The 13,859-nt window shown below is 55.8% G+C and overlaps 1 protein-coding gene across 6 annotated transcripts in view; it reads left to right on the top strand.

The window, feature by feature from the left end:
• RAP1GAP2 (RAP1 GTPase activating protein 2) overlaps window positions 1-9,430 on the top strand; it is a 53,308-nt gene extending 43,878 nt beyond the window's left edge. For 4 of the 6 annotated variants that reach the window (XM_033078127.2, XM_033078123.2, XM_033078125.2 and 1 more), the window contains 9 exons: window positions 166-300; window positions 2,692-2,829; window positions 3,178-3,296; window positions 3,432-3,545; window positions 3,963-4,080; window positions 4,498-4,624; window positions 5,716-5,795; window positions 5,947-5,979; window positions 6,704-9,430. In XM_033078127.2, the coding sequence (XP_032934018.1) occupies window positions 166-300; window positions 2,692-2,829; window positions 3,178-3,296; window positions 3,432-3,545; window positions 3,963-4,080; window positions 4,498-4,624; window positions 5,716-5,795; window positions 5,947-5,955 (840 nt within the window). In that variant the 3' untranslated portion in view covers window positions 5,956-5,979; window positions 6,704-9,430. The remainder of the gene's footprint in view (window positions 1-165; window positions 301-2,691; window positions 2,830-3,177; window positions 3,297-3,431; window positions 3,546-3,962; window positions 4,081-4,497; window positions 4,625-5,715; window positions 5,796-5,946; window positions 5,980-6,703) is intronic. The other 2 variants (XM_033078126.2, XM_033078124.2) reach the window with 2 other exon arrangements.
• The last annotated feature ends 4,429 nt before the right edge of the window (window positions 9,431-13,859 follow it).

Below are 13,859 nucleotides of genomic sequence, written 5' to 3'. Positions count from 1 at the left end.
TCCCATCCCTCCTCAAAGCCACCTTTCCCTGCTGCCCTGGGTCAGTGCTGGCAGGGATGAGGGCACGGTGGCCGTGGGTGGCACTGCCCTGCAGGAGGCAGGAGCTGGTGGCAGGGTCAGAGCCACTGCTCCTCCTGCGGGGCTGAGCCCTCTGTGTGCCTGCAGGACAGGACTCGGGCTGCCTTGCTGGACAACCTGCACGACGAGCTGCACGGGCACACACAGACCATGCTGGGGCTGGGCCCCGAGGAGGACAAGCTGGAGAATGGGGGTCATGGAGGCTTCCTGGAGTCCTTCAAGGTAAACCCTGCCTGCCAGCAGCAGAGCTAAAGTGCACCTGGGGTGGGCAGAGTGCGTGCTGGGGGACAAGAGGTGTCCCCCGAGGGTAGCGGGGCAGGAGGAGGTGGGGACTGCTGCCACCACTGCCTGCTCAGCCTGCCGAGTGCCCAAACTGGTCCCAGTGGGAGCAAGCATGAGCTGGCATGGGCACATTGCTGGGGAGCGTCTGCATTGGAGTGACTTCTCCAGAGCTCCTGAGCACCAGTGTGCTGCAGCTTTTCCTGTGTCCCCAGAGGGGTCCAAGCCCAGCCCACCCCTGCCACAGGGTGTGCCTGCAGCTGGGCTCTGCTGTGGCAGGACTTGTCCTGCGCTGTTCTGGCTGTCCCTGCTGTGGGGTCAGGAGGGGGCCTGGGGCAGCTGGCACGGCGGGTGGGAGGTGGTGGTTGTGGTGCTCAAAACAGAGGTAGGAAGAAAGGTGCTGGGTGTGGAGGGGGGAAGTGGAGCTGAGTGTGCCAGGGAGATGGGTGAGTGTGAGGGAAGGCAGGGTATGTGGGCTGGAGGAAAAGGAGTGGGCAAAGTGCTGTGGAGCAAACTGAGCAGCCTCTGGCAGTAGGGACAGTGGGACAGTGACTGGCTGGGCAGCAGGGACATCCTCGAGAGGGAGGGGCAGCACTGAGGGTTTGAGCCATTGCCAGGTGTCTGTGGTGCAGCTGCCCTGTGGAATGGAAGGGGCTGGCACTGGAGTGTCACTGTCTGGGCAGGGGTGTCCTGGCTGTGAGCTGGAACAGCTCTATCTCAGGCACGGTTATTTCTATGGCACAGAGAAGTGAGGCTGGTGAATGAGTCACCTCATCCTGTCCCCAGAGGATGGGGCTGGGGAGGAGGGGTGCCCAGCTCCCCAGAGCTCGCTGCAAGGCTCAGGTGTGCCCTGTTCCAGTGTAGGAATGGAGTCAGTCACACATCACAGCAGTCACACCGGCTCGGGCTGAGGTTAAACAGGGCTGTTGTGGCACACTGGCCGTGTGAGGGGACAGACCGTGCTCTCTTGGCCTTGCAGGCAGTGCTGGGGTGGGAGGTGAGCCCCCTGGTCCGTGTTGGTCACCTCGGGCCCGCGCTGCTGGGCTGCCTGCTGGCTTACATCCTGCACGGTGCCCTGTCCGAGTGACGGGCAGGAGGAGGTGAAGGAGGGCTGCAGGGCTCACACCTGCTCCCCATCGAATCTTTTTGCCTGCTGCCTTGCACCTACGACCCAGCCTCCAGACCCATCCCCTTGCCAAGTGACTGGGCACGCTTGTTCAGTTCCCAGAGGTGAGCAGAGCTCGGTTCTGCTGGGCTCTGAGGGACTGAGAGGTGCCTTTGCCTCCTCTGCGGGGGAAGGAGCCACTCCTCAGGGCTGGGGTGCTGGGACAGCCTGCAGAGTTCCACAGCCTGGGCAGGAGCCTGCAGAGTGTGAGGCTTTGCTTTGCAGCAAAGCAGCTGGTGACTTTTACCTGAGAACAATGTCAAATCGTGTATGAATTGCTGCTGACCCCAATAAATTCAGTCTGATGGAGCCTTGCTTGATGTTCATTATTGGATGGGCAGGAGGGGCAGTTGGGGCTGTGGCCATCAGTGCTGGAGGCTTGGTGAGAGCTCAGGGATGCAGATTTCTCTTGCCCTGGTGTGGGCCCACCTGTGGCTCTGTGACCCTGGGGTCTGCATGCTGCAGGTGCAGAGCTGGCACCTTCAGGAGCTCGGCCTGCCACGGTTTATTTACTCTTTATTCAGGGCTGGAGGAGCAGCAGCCACGGCTGAGGGAATAGCTGAGGAGAGAGTGGAGGAGGTGGCTGATTGAAGAGTGAGGGAAGGGAGAGGTGAAGATCAAAGTGAGCAGGGAGAACCTGGGGCTGCTGTGGGGCCAGCTCACCTCCAGTCCCTTCTGGGGCTGGATAAAGAGAAGCCACAGCAGCAGTTCAGGCTAAATGGATTGTCAAAGAGAAGCTTGCTGAAGAACAGAAGCACTTTTATGTGGCTGTGAAGCCTCCAGCTCAGGGGCTGTTTTGGGGCAGGCTGGAGAGGTGCAGGAGAGGTGCAAGAAAGGCAGGAGAGGATCTGTCCTCTCTGAGTCGAGGGAGAATTGTGAAAGGTGTGCACACACACGGCTTGGGGCTTGGCTGTGGTCCCCATTCCTGCCAAGGGAATGTTGGCCAGGCAGGAGGCAGGGCTTGGGACCTGTGTCTGCACCTCCTGTAGCTGCAGTCCTTGATACCACAGAGCAGTGGGGTGAGATCTGATGCTGTGGTGGCAGTGGGGCTCCCCAGGGGCAGCCCGTGCCCAGCTGCCAGGGCTCTGTCGGGGTGTGCTGCTGTCGGGGAGGCACAGCTCTGTCCCCCTTGTGCTGGGTGGTGGTGACCTGCTGTCCCTGTGCCGCAGAGAGCCATCCGTGTGCGCAGCCACTCGATGGAGACCATGGTGGGCAGCCAGAGGAAGCACCACGGGCCGGGCATCCCGGGCAGCCTCAGCGGGGGCATCGCGCACAACAGCGGCGAGGTCACCAAGACCACCTTCTCGGTGAGCACGTCCCTCTGTCCCTCTGTCCCTCTGTCCCTCTGTCCCTTCCTCTCCCACCCCCCACAGCTCGACAGTCTCTGTGCTCTGCTGGAGCAGCCTGGCACTCACCTCCATGGGCAGCAAGGGTAAGGGGAGGGGGGACCTGAGCAGGCTGTGAATTTGGATGCCTCGTTCAAGTTGGACTTGTTTTGTGGAAAAACCAAATGTAAGCTTCCCGGGGTTTTGGTCCCAAGGTAAAAGGAGATAGAAAAGAAGTTTTAGGTGCATAGGCAGCACAGCTCCTCACAGGATGTTTGAGTTCCCAGGAGAGAGCTGTGCTCTCCAACCCAGGCTGTTCTCTGCTTTCAGCCCCCTGTCCCGGCTGCTGCTGCCAAGAACCAGTCCAGGAGCCCCATCAAGCGCCGGTCAGGGCTGTTCCCTCGCCTGCACACCACCTCAGAGAGCCAGGCCGAGAGCAGGACAAGGTGGTGAGTTTGTGCTGGTGGCTATAGAGCATCCTCCAGAAACCCTCACAGTTTATAATTGCTATTGGGTAGTACAATTTGACCATCCTTTTTCAGTCTCTTGTATAACTTGTGCAACCTGTCCCTTTGTGCTCTCAGTGACAGCGTTTCTGGAGCCCAGAAGACACCAGATTTAGGACATTCTTCCCAAGAGATGAAATCTGAAACCTCCTCCAACCCCAGCTCCCCTGAAATATGCCCCAACAAAGACAGGTGAGCCAGGAGGAGCCCATCCTCCTTCCACCACAGCTCAACACACATCAAGGAATTTGTCAAAGGAAACCATTACTAAATTCTACTTTAAATAAGTTTGATATTTAGGGAGAAAAGGTTCTGGTGAGCACAGCTCTTTTTTGGTTTTTGCAAGGAAGAGCAAAGAGCAGCATTATCCCGAGGCTGCCCAGATCCCCGGGGCACAGAAGGCTGTGCCTGTCCCTCCCTGCCAAGGCGAAGCCAGCTCCACCCGGGCACCCCCAGTGCCTTGTGCCAGGCCTGTGGAAGCAGCTGAGTGCTGCAGCCCCTTGGCTCCCTGCTGAGGGGCGTGCAGGAGGGTCAGTCCCCGTCACAGCCCAGGGGCCACGCTGCCCTGGTGACAGCCACGCGCCCTTCCTTCGTTCCGCCTCTCTCCAGGCCTTTTCTCAAGCTGAAAGAGAACGGGCGCTCGAACATCTCCCGTTCCTCCTCCAGCACCAGCAGCTTCAGCAGCACGGCGGGGGAGAGCGAGACCCTGGAGGAGTACGACAGCGTGGTAGGTGCCAGCCCCTGCCCACAGCACATCCCTCACCCGCTGGGCTCCTGCTCCCCCTGCCAGCCTTCGCTGCTGGATGGAGAGCCTCACCCCTCTGGCTGTGGGAGCAGGGTGGGTTTGCCTGGTGGGCACTGGGCTGCTCTGGCTGCCCCATCCCTGGAGGTGGCCAAGGCCAGGCTGGGCAGAGCTGGGAGCAGCCTGCTCTAGTGGAAGGCATCGCTGCCCATGGCAGGGAGGGTGTGATTGGATGGTCTTTAAAGTGCCTTCCAAACCAAGAAGCCAAAGCATTCTGTGATTCTGACAGCCCAGGGAGCCTTGGAATGCCCAGGCACTGCCCAGGGTGGGTTGCAGGGGGTGTTGGCAGGGTGTGGGGAAGAGCTGCCTGCAGGAAAAGCCATGTGCTGTGTCTGTGAGCAGGGGAGCCAGCCCTCCACGGCGTCGCCCTTCAAGCAGGACGTGTTTGTGTACAGCGCTTCCCCCGGCAGCGAGAGCCCCGGCGTGGGCGCCCCGGCCACCCCTGTCATCATGAGCAGGAGCCCCACAGGTGGGTCACGGCCACTCCGGCTCTGCCGCCACTCCTGGGGCCACCCAGAGCCCCTGGAGCGCTGCCTTGGGATGGGTCTGTGGCTCTGGGTGGAGGAGCTGTGCTCGCCCTGGCACCCCAGGGTGTGGGGCAGCCCCATCCTGGCAGGGAGCTCTGGAGACACGGCCCCAGGAGCTGTAGTTCTGGACTTGCATGGGCAATTTGTTTCCTTTCTCAATCAGAGCTCAGAGGTGGCTCTTGCTGTGGCTTTGTTCCCTCTGTCTCCCCTGACAGGCATGTGCAGTAGTCGTGGAAACTCTGTCTGCAGAGGCTGAGCCATGACTCACAATTATTTAATCAACAAGCAGCTTCCCGTGGTCCTGGCTCCGTTCCTGTCCTGCCAGCCTGCTCACCAGCTCCATCCATTTCAGTCTGGTGATTTCCACACTGGAGGGCAGCTCGGGAGGGCAGAGCAGGCAGGAACTGTGCTGCCCATCCTGGGGTGACAGTGCAGTGAGACAGGGGATGGCCTGGTCATCCCTCACCCACAAATCCCCATGGCTGTGATTCCTTGAGCCACAGAGAGCCACAAGGCACCAGCATCCACGTGGAGAAACTCTGTTTGTGAAACAGCCAGGAAGCACAAATAGACCCAAACAGATCTGAAACTGGGATGATGTCAGGCAAAATGGGGCCATGGAGTGCAGGCAGCTTTTTGTGTCTCAGCACCCCTCAGGTCCCCCTCCTCATTTAATTAATGATTTTCTGAATCCTTAAACCAGCCCTTTTTAATGCTTGAAGTGTTTATTTTGTATTTTTCCTGCCAAGAACATGAAAATCCACCCCTACATTATATGGATCAGTCATTCCTTGTAGCCTTTTCAGTGGCATTTCCAGGAGAAAGACTGTGAAATGTAATTAAGCCTCAATTTGTTCCATTGCAAACACTTAATGTACAGCTTTTGCCAAACATTCAGCCAAGGCAGACTAAATATTGGTAGCACTCCTGACAGCCTATTAAAGTGCCTCTCTGGGCGAGTGCAGCCATACTACAGCAAATATTTTTGCTCACAGTTTATTATTTTTGCTCTTTCTTTGTCCTCTCCCTCCAGCAGATCTAAAGAACAGAAACTCTCCGAGGTCCAACCTGAAGTTCCGCTTTGACAAGCTGAGCCACGGCAGCTCCAGCATGGTGGGTGCCAGGGCTGTCCTGGGGGACGCTGAGCACTCGTGTCCTCCCTGCCCAGCCTGGGGTCTGGGCTCTGGGGGGGCTCTGAGAAAAAAAAAGGGGTTTTGTGACTTCTTTGTTTGCAACCCACCCCATGTTCTGTTCTTTCACACAGAGCCACTAGCAGGAGGAAACCATGAGCTTGCAGGTGAGTGTTGATCTGTTTTATTTTGTGCAAAAAGGCTCCTTGGGGGCCAGCTGTGTTCAGCCAGCCACGGCTGCTCACACTGCTTGTTATTCCTTCTGGGATCCATTCTGTGCCCTGGAGCACCTTAAATGCTGCTGTGGGTGAGTGAGGGAAAGGGCAGGGGGTGGTGGCAGGGCTGCACCCAGCAGTGCTGCTCTGCAGCCTCCCCTGTTCCTCTCTGGAGCCCTGCAGGTTGCATTTTCCCAGTTAACCTTTGTCAAGCACTGGTGCCCATCTCCACGTTTGCTGCACTGTGCTCTGGGCCCTGGGGTGGAAGGGCAGTGCAGGCCCTTACCCATTCCAAAAATCCAAGGGGAAATGGAAGATTCATGAGATGGATTTCATGGGCAGAGGTAAAGGGAGCTCAGTGTGATTTACCTGGGTTCTGTTCCATGAAGTTAAGGGTGTCATTAGGAAGACCCAAATTGAGCAGAAGAGCCCATAGAACTTGAAATGAGAGGAATTTACATTTCTGAAAGCATGGGGCTCAAAAAGCTGGGATTTTCACCCCATCACTGAGTTTCCTCCTCCCACAACCTGGCAGTGATGGGTGGCCTTTGGGGAAGGTCACTGCCATGGCTTCAGCTCCCTCCCTGGCACAGGTGCTTCACAGCCAGCCCCTCAGGGGTGGGAATATTCTTCTTCCACACTCCTGACACTTTTATCCTTTTCCTTTTTTGCACAGAATGTTTCAACAAAGGGAAAAATCTTCAACACCCCATGGGACCACGCACGCCCCGGCCATGGGCAGCGAGGTGCCCTCGCCTGCTGGCTGCCTGCTACACCAGAAAAGAGCTCTCACCTTGCTGCAGTCCTGTCCTGGCAGGCAGCAGCCACCTCCTCACCTGGAGTCCCCTGTCCAGCACACCCTGCGTGCAGGAGGAGACGTGTCTCTGCACACACGTGCCAGGGCCATGTCCCCTCCTGGTGCTCTGCTGGGTCACCCTGTGCTTGCCCACATGTGCTGCAGCTGCTGGGCACCGTCCATTCCCCTCTCCCTGGGTTGCCTGGTGGCTCCTTTTGGGCAGAGGGGCAGCAGGAGAGACCTCTGCATATTTTAGGTCTCTCCATGCTTTATTTGCAGTTATCAGTGGGAAACAGGGGGTTATGTTTGTTTTTTGAAGGGTGGGGGGTCAGGCCAAAGTTAGTGTTAGTGGCTCTGGGGCAATTTGCAATTGTTTGCTGTTCTCTTCTCTGGGGGCAATGGGGCAAAACCTCCCTGGGGGAGTCCTGGGCTGCTCTCCCTGGAGTGGGGTCTGCAGTGTCTCTCCATCCATCCCCCAGCTCCTACCTACACCCCAAATCCCTTGGGGCAAAGGCAGCCCCTCACTCCAAACCTGCTCAGTTTCCTGCACAAGAGGCAGGTGAGTGAGGTGGCAAGGGAGTGGGGCTGGGGACTGCAGCCAGCTCATCCTCCTTGGCAGGTTCCTCCTCCCTGCTCCATCCCTGCCTGACACTGAGCACAGAGCTAAAGCTGTGCTGTATCACAGCTTTGGCTTTTCTAAGTACTAGAACTGGAACTGCAGGGGATTTACCTGGTGGGCTCTGCTTTGCCCTATGGCTTGGATCACCAGGCGAGCGAATGCATAGAGCAGTGATTTGTGAGGTGTTAGGCTGCTCCAGCCCTTGCAGAGTCTGTCCTGCAAGTTCTTGTTATTCTGAAAGGATTAGAGATTCTGCAAGGTAACTTTCCCATAATGCCCTTTCCCAGAAAATACCTCTCTCAACATGCCAAGAAATCCTTTTGCTCCTTTATGGAACTTCACGTGAAGTTTCCTGAAGCCTGTCCGTAGATTTCACATTGCTCATAGATTTCCCTTACCCAGACAGGCCATGATGCTGCAGAGATTTTCCCCCCTCTCCCATAGCCTTGGAAACCCCCATGAAATCAGGTTCTCAGTCTCAAGTGAACACAGTTTTTTGAGTTTGTGATTCCTACTGAAAACAGGACTTTGAGTGCCAAAGTCACCTTCCCCTGATGGGTGCTCCACTGTGGCTGTGGCTGCTTCTGCTCCCCTCTCTCTTGTAGGATTCAACCATCACCTCCCCTCGTCCCTGCTCTCCCCTGGCCAGAGCCAGCAGCTGCTGTGCCCGCCCTGGTCCTGCAGGGAGGTGCTCCCCGAGAGCCTTACAGCCCTGCTCACATCGGTGCTCTGCTCTGCTGTGATTAATCCATGTGGGAAGGCTGGAGGGGAACCAGGTTAAAGAAGGACAGTTGTGAAAAGGCAAGGAACAGTTTCACCGGCCCTGAGTGCTGTGTAGGACGAGTACCTATGGATAACTCCCATGGGGATGCTCCCTGCTGCTCCCAGCCTGTTGCACTTCAGTGGAGTTTAAGCCTCGAGTTCCCTGTGGAAGAGGGGCAGGGCATGTGCTCAGCCCAGCCTGTAGCTGTAGGTGTCTCAGGATCACACACTTTGCTGTTCAGCACTTGCCTGATGATGCTTCAGTAGCACTTTCAAACCCACCCCAGCTCTCCTGTTAGAAGCTTTGGTCTGGTTTCCTGAGGCTGCAGTGAGACACTGACTGGTGCAATGACTCTCTTCAGGGTCTGCTCTGGGTTTGCTTTTTCCTCCGAGCAGTCACTTGGTTCTGTAGGTGTCGTCATTCCTGTGGGTGTTGATCTCCGTGAGATCTTTCAGCAGACAATGCAGTGGCTACTGTCAGCTGGTTTGCCATTTTTGGTTGTTTTGTTGCTGCTTTTTTTCACTTGAAACTGTGGCTTTCCTTTTTGACCTGGATTGATTTGGGAATTACTGAATCGGGACTAAGAGGCAGTAGAGTGTGCAGCCTCAGGGAGAGTTCAGTGCTCTGGGCTCGTCTCTGCTGTGCTGGAGCAGCGCTGGGGCTGGGGTCTGGCGTGAGGTTTGGGACATTTCCAGCAGCACTCCTCACCAAGGGCCCAAGCCCCGCTTTAGGCTCCACCAGAGCTGGATCTGCACGCCCGGGCTGTCCTGGGCTGTCCCGGGGCAGTGCTGGAGCTGAGAAGTGCTTGTGCCACATCCCAGGGACTTCTGCACTTCCAGCAGTGGGTGAAGCTGTTCCTGTATATATTTTGCAAAATGTTTTGTGCTTATGAGTGACACTTATACATCTATACATATATAAAAGGGATATATATATACATATATATATATATGTGTATAAAATATATATATCTATATATATGAAGGAAAGGAACCTTAACTGACACTAGAATTACTGGGCAGTGCATTTTCCTTTCTGGTTCCACAGTTTCCATGCACAGACCCTGTGCCCTCCTCAGCAGTGGCACTGCAGGGGGAGCAGAGGGGGCTCAGAAATGCCTCAGGGGTGTTGGGGAGGCCCCTGCTGTGTGAGGGCTCTGCTGCTGGGGCTGCTTCCCTTCCCCTTCCCCTTCCCCTTCCCCTTCCCCTTCCCCTTCCCCTTCCCCTTCCCCTTCCCCTTCCCCGCTCGCTCCTGCTGCAGCCCTGGGCTCGGAGCAGCTCCTGCCTGGGGCAGGCGCTGGTGGCCCAGCTGCAGCTCCACATCTGGCACATCTGGCTCCGAGTGCTGTGCAGGGCTGGAGCCTGTTCCCTCCAGCAGCATCCCGTCACCAGCATCCCCTCCCTCGGGCTGGTGTGCAGCTGCCGTGGGCTGGCGCAGAGCCGCGCTCCCACTCAGGAAAGCGCCCGGCGCGTCCTTGCCAAAAGCACAACACACAAGTGCTTTGTTCTGAGGGAAGCGGGGGATCCCAAGCACAAACTCGGTTTCTTTGCAGAGTTTTGAGGCTCTTTGAGGCAGGCAGGTGAGGGACCAAGAGGTGTTTTTGCTACAGAGGGGCTGTACCGGGCTGGATCTCCGTGCTGCGGGGGGCTCGGTGCCGGTTCCTGGTGCCGGTTCCTGGTGCTGGTTCCTGGTGTCGTTTCCCGGTGCCGGTTCCTGGTGCTGGTTCCCAGTACCGGTTCCCTGGTGCTGGTTCCCAGTGCTGGTTCCTGGGGCCGGTTCCTGGTGCTGGTTCCCAGTGCTGGTTCCTGGGGCCGGTTCCCTGGTGCTGGTTCCCAGTGCTGGTTCCTGGGGCCGGTTCCTGGTGCTGGTTCCCGGTGCCGGTTCCAGGTGCCGGTTCCTGGTGCCAGTTCCTGGTGCTGGTTCCCTGGTGCCGGTTCCTGGGGCCTGTTCCCGGTGCTGGTTCTCTGTGCTGGTTCCCGGTCCCGGTTCCCGGTGCTGGTTCCCGGTGCCAGTTCCCCAGTACTGGTTCCCTGGTGCTGGTTCCCCGGTGCTGGTTCCCGGTACCGGTTCCCTGGGGCCAGTTCCTGGTGCCGGTTCCGGTGCCGGTTCCCGGTGCTGTTTCCCCGGTGCCAGTTCCCCAGTGCCGGTTCCCGGTGCTGTTTCCCCGGTGCCAGTTCCCCGGTGCCGGTTCCCTGGTGCTGGTTCTCGGTGCCAGTTCCCCGGTGCCGGTTCCCGGTGCTGGTTCCTGGTGCCAGTTCCCCAGGGTCAGTTCCCAGTGCTGGTTCCCGGTGCCAGTTCCCGGTGCCGGTTCCCGGTGCCGGTTCCTGGTGCCAGTTCCCTGGGGCCGGTTCCCGGTGCCGGTTCCCAGCGCTGATTCCCCGGGGTCAGTTCCCAGTGCCGGTTCCCCGGTCCCGGTTCCCGGTGCCAGTTCCCGGTGCCGGTTCCCGGCGCTGGTTCCCGGTCCCGGTTCCTGGTGCCGGTTCCCCGTGCTGGTTCCCCAGTACCGGTTCCCTGGTGCCGGTTCCCCGGTGCCAGTTCCCTGGTCCCGGTTCCCGGTGCCGGTCCCAGTTCCCCACGGCCCGGGCAGATCCCGGCACCCCGCGGTCCCCGCTGCGTCCTCGCTGCTGCTGCAGCTGCACATCTGCCCCAGCATGCTTCCATCGCCTTCAGTGAATGCAGCACTGCCCGTGTCCTGCAAAGGGAAATGCTGGAATTGTGAAGAATGTGAAGAGAGTTTATAGAGCGAAAATAAATCTTGAAGAAATGTATCTGATAAAGTTTATTTTTGATGTAGAGAGGCAGTGCTTTGTAGTTTCTGGTGACCTATGTCTGTTGTATATAATGTATATTTAATTTATTGCTATGGTAGCAGATTGTTATGTATAAAACTAAAGGTTCACAAATGTATATTTTGTTGCTTAAATGTGTCTTTGCAAAATTCACAATAAATAACATATTTTGTGTCCACATACGTACTCCGTGTGTGTGGCCATGTAGTGACAGCTCTAGAGGAGCATTTTGGGAACTTTCCTTTCAAACCGGGTGAGGGCTGAGCCGTGGCAGCGGGAGCCAGGAGAGCTCCCAGGGACTCAAACACCCGGGCAGTGGGAGCAGAGGAATATCGGAGCACGGGGATGTGTAAATGGGGAAACCTCTGGGACTGCAGCAGCGGAGGACGAGCTGTGACTCTTCTGCAAACACTCAGCCACTTACCCAAGATAACTGTTGCAAATTGTTGAAAACTGCATTTTCTCTCTCCAGCTCCTCAGTCTCCTTTCAAATAAATTTTTAATTTTTTTATTTTTATTTTTTTTTACAGGGGTTAGGGAAAAGGCTGTTGTGACAGCATCTGAGCAGCTCAGAGTGTGGCCAGCAAGCACACAGCCCATGGTGCCAAGTCACTGACAGCTCCTCATGGTCAGAGCAGGGTCAGCCTCGAGGGGTTTAAAAAGTTAAGCTTTAAAACTAAATACTGTGAGACAATGTTGACAGATAAACAAACAGTTTAGACATATGTTTTAAATGATTTAAAGAAATCTTTTCTAGACCTGGCAGATGGGCAAGTTGGGAATTAATGGTTGAGTATTCCAGCCAGAATTTGGAAAGTTTCCCACAGAATCTGGACTCTAAAGTTTGGTGGGAGGGAGACTCAAATACTGCAGACAACTGGAAAACAAACTCCAAACAGGCTGCTCAGCCAGAATTACTTCACTCACTTTTGTAGTTTAAACAAACTGTGAGTGTTGTGGAAACAAGAACCTAAATCCAGGTTTCAGAGCAGTTTGCTTGGAGTCTTTCATTCACTGAGCTCCAGCTTTCCACACCCTTCAGCCCCTGGCTGATCTGGCCAGAAAATTGCAGGTGTGACCAGAGCCAGAGCTGGGACACAGGTGCTGCCCAGTGTGGCCCTGCCGGAGCTCTGGAGCCACAGGGGGATGATTTCCCTGCCTGGGCACCTCCTGCCTCCTGTGGGACGCTCACTGTGCCCCGGGCTGCTCTCCTGATCACAGGGCAGAGTAATTCCATCCTTCAGTCACAGCAGCATCTGCAGACGTGCAGACACTGACCCGTTAGGAGTGGTTGGATGTTCTAAGGCTGCTCCAAATCATCTTCAGAGCTTATCAGATCTGGCAGGGCAGCGTGGGGCAGCTATCAGGGAAGATAAGACCTTGTCTGTCTCTTTAATGGAAGGCTGGAGGAAAAAGATAATCATGCTGAATAGTGCTTAGTGGAAAGCCTCCTGAATGTAATTAATCAAGTAATCAAGTGATTTTCTAGGCACCGAAGGAAAGCAGAGGGACTAATGAAATTACAGAATGCTTTGGGTTAGGAGTATAAAGATCACCTACTCACCCCTGATAAGGGTGGGGATATTCCCTGGGCTCAGGTGTTCTAAGCCTGCTCCAGCCTGGCCTTGAGCACTTCCAGAGATGCAGCTTTGCAAAGCTCCTGCTCTGGGCCCAGCTTTGACAATGGCTCTGTGTGACTCAAGCAAGGCATCAACTGATAAAAGCAGGTTTGTTCTTAATATTTGAAATTGAAATTAGGGACAAGAAAATCCAACTTGTTTTTGTTGTGTTTTGTTGTTTGTTTTTTCCAAATGTTTCCTGAAGTCCTTTGAGTGTGTGGTGGGATGCAGTGCAGTCCTCAAGGATGAGGGGAGTGTTCCATGGCACAGCCAGGGCACTGCAGCCCCACTGCAGCCTCAGGCTGAAAATCCCTGGGAAAGGCTCAGGATGACACAGAGAAGAAAAACAACTATTGCTGATCACATTCTCTAATCATGGTCCTATGAATTTATTTGACATGAGGTTTTGATATTTATAGCCAGACTTATGCTTTGCTTTTTTTAAATAATAGTGGATGTTTATTTCTCTCACCCATTACATCCCATCCCAGAAACTGCACGAATTTATGACAAACACAAAGTGAGGCTGATGTACTCTCTTTGTAAAATTAGAAGGTTCTGGCACCCGTGGGTGTCTTTAGCACACAACTCAGTGTGCTGTTGAGCTACTGAAAATGTAAATCCTTGGGTGTTTAATTTCAATAGTGACTGAGTTTTTCCACGTGGGTGGGGGAAGAATTTTCCAGTTTCGTTCTTTGGAGCAGCTGAACTCAGAGGCTTCCCCTTCTGTACAGAAGGTGGCAGTGGAAATACAGGAATGAAGTGTAATCTCTGCTCGCGTTTACAAACAGACTCGTGTGGGTGACACCTGTCAGAACACCTGCGAGCCTCTCTCTGTCAGGGAGGTCCTGCCCTGCTCTAGCCTGGTTAATTTACCACAGAGCACACTGAAAACGTCTGAGCCCCACAGATGAGCTGGGTCTGATGTGAATTGTCAGAGACCAAGGGCTGAGGATGGTGGAGTTAACCCTGGAGCTGCTGCTGGCCGAGCTGGGGTCACTCCTGTCCTGGCCAGGCCACCAGGAACCATCTCCTCACAAAAACCTGCAGGACCCGAGCCTGGCTCTCCATCAGCAGCATGAAGGGCTCTCAGCTGGTCCATGGGCAGCAGGAGGATCCAGGGGCAGAAGGGATGTGCTGGTCCATGCCAGGGGCTGAAGGGATGTGCTGGTCCATGCCAGGGGCTGAAGGGATGTGCTGGTCCGTGCCAGGGGCTGAAGGGATGTGCTGGTCCGTGCCCTGGGCA

The sequence above is a fragment of the Catharus ustulatus genome, chromosome 22, assembly GCF_009819885.2.
Source record: "Catharus ustulatus isolate bCatUst1 chromosome 22, bCatUst1.pri.v2, whole genome shotgun sequence".
NCBI classification, from domain to species: Eukaryota; Metazoa; Chordata; class Aves; order Passeriformes; family Turdidae; genus Catharus; species Catharus ustulatus.
The sequence above is the reverse complement of the archived record's forward strand: the minus strand, read 5'-3'. Positions and strand labels throughout refer to the sequence as shown.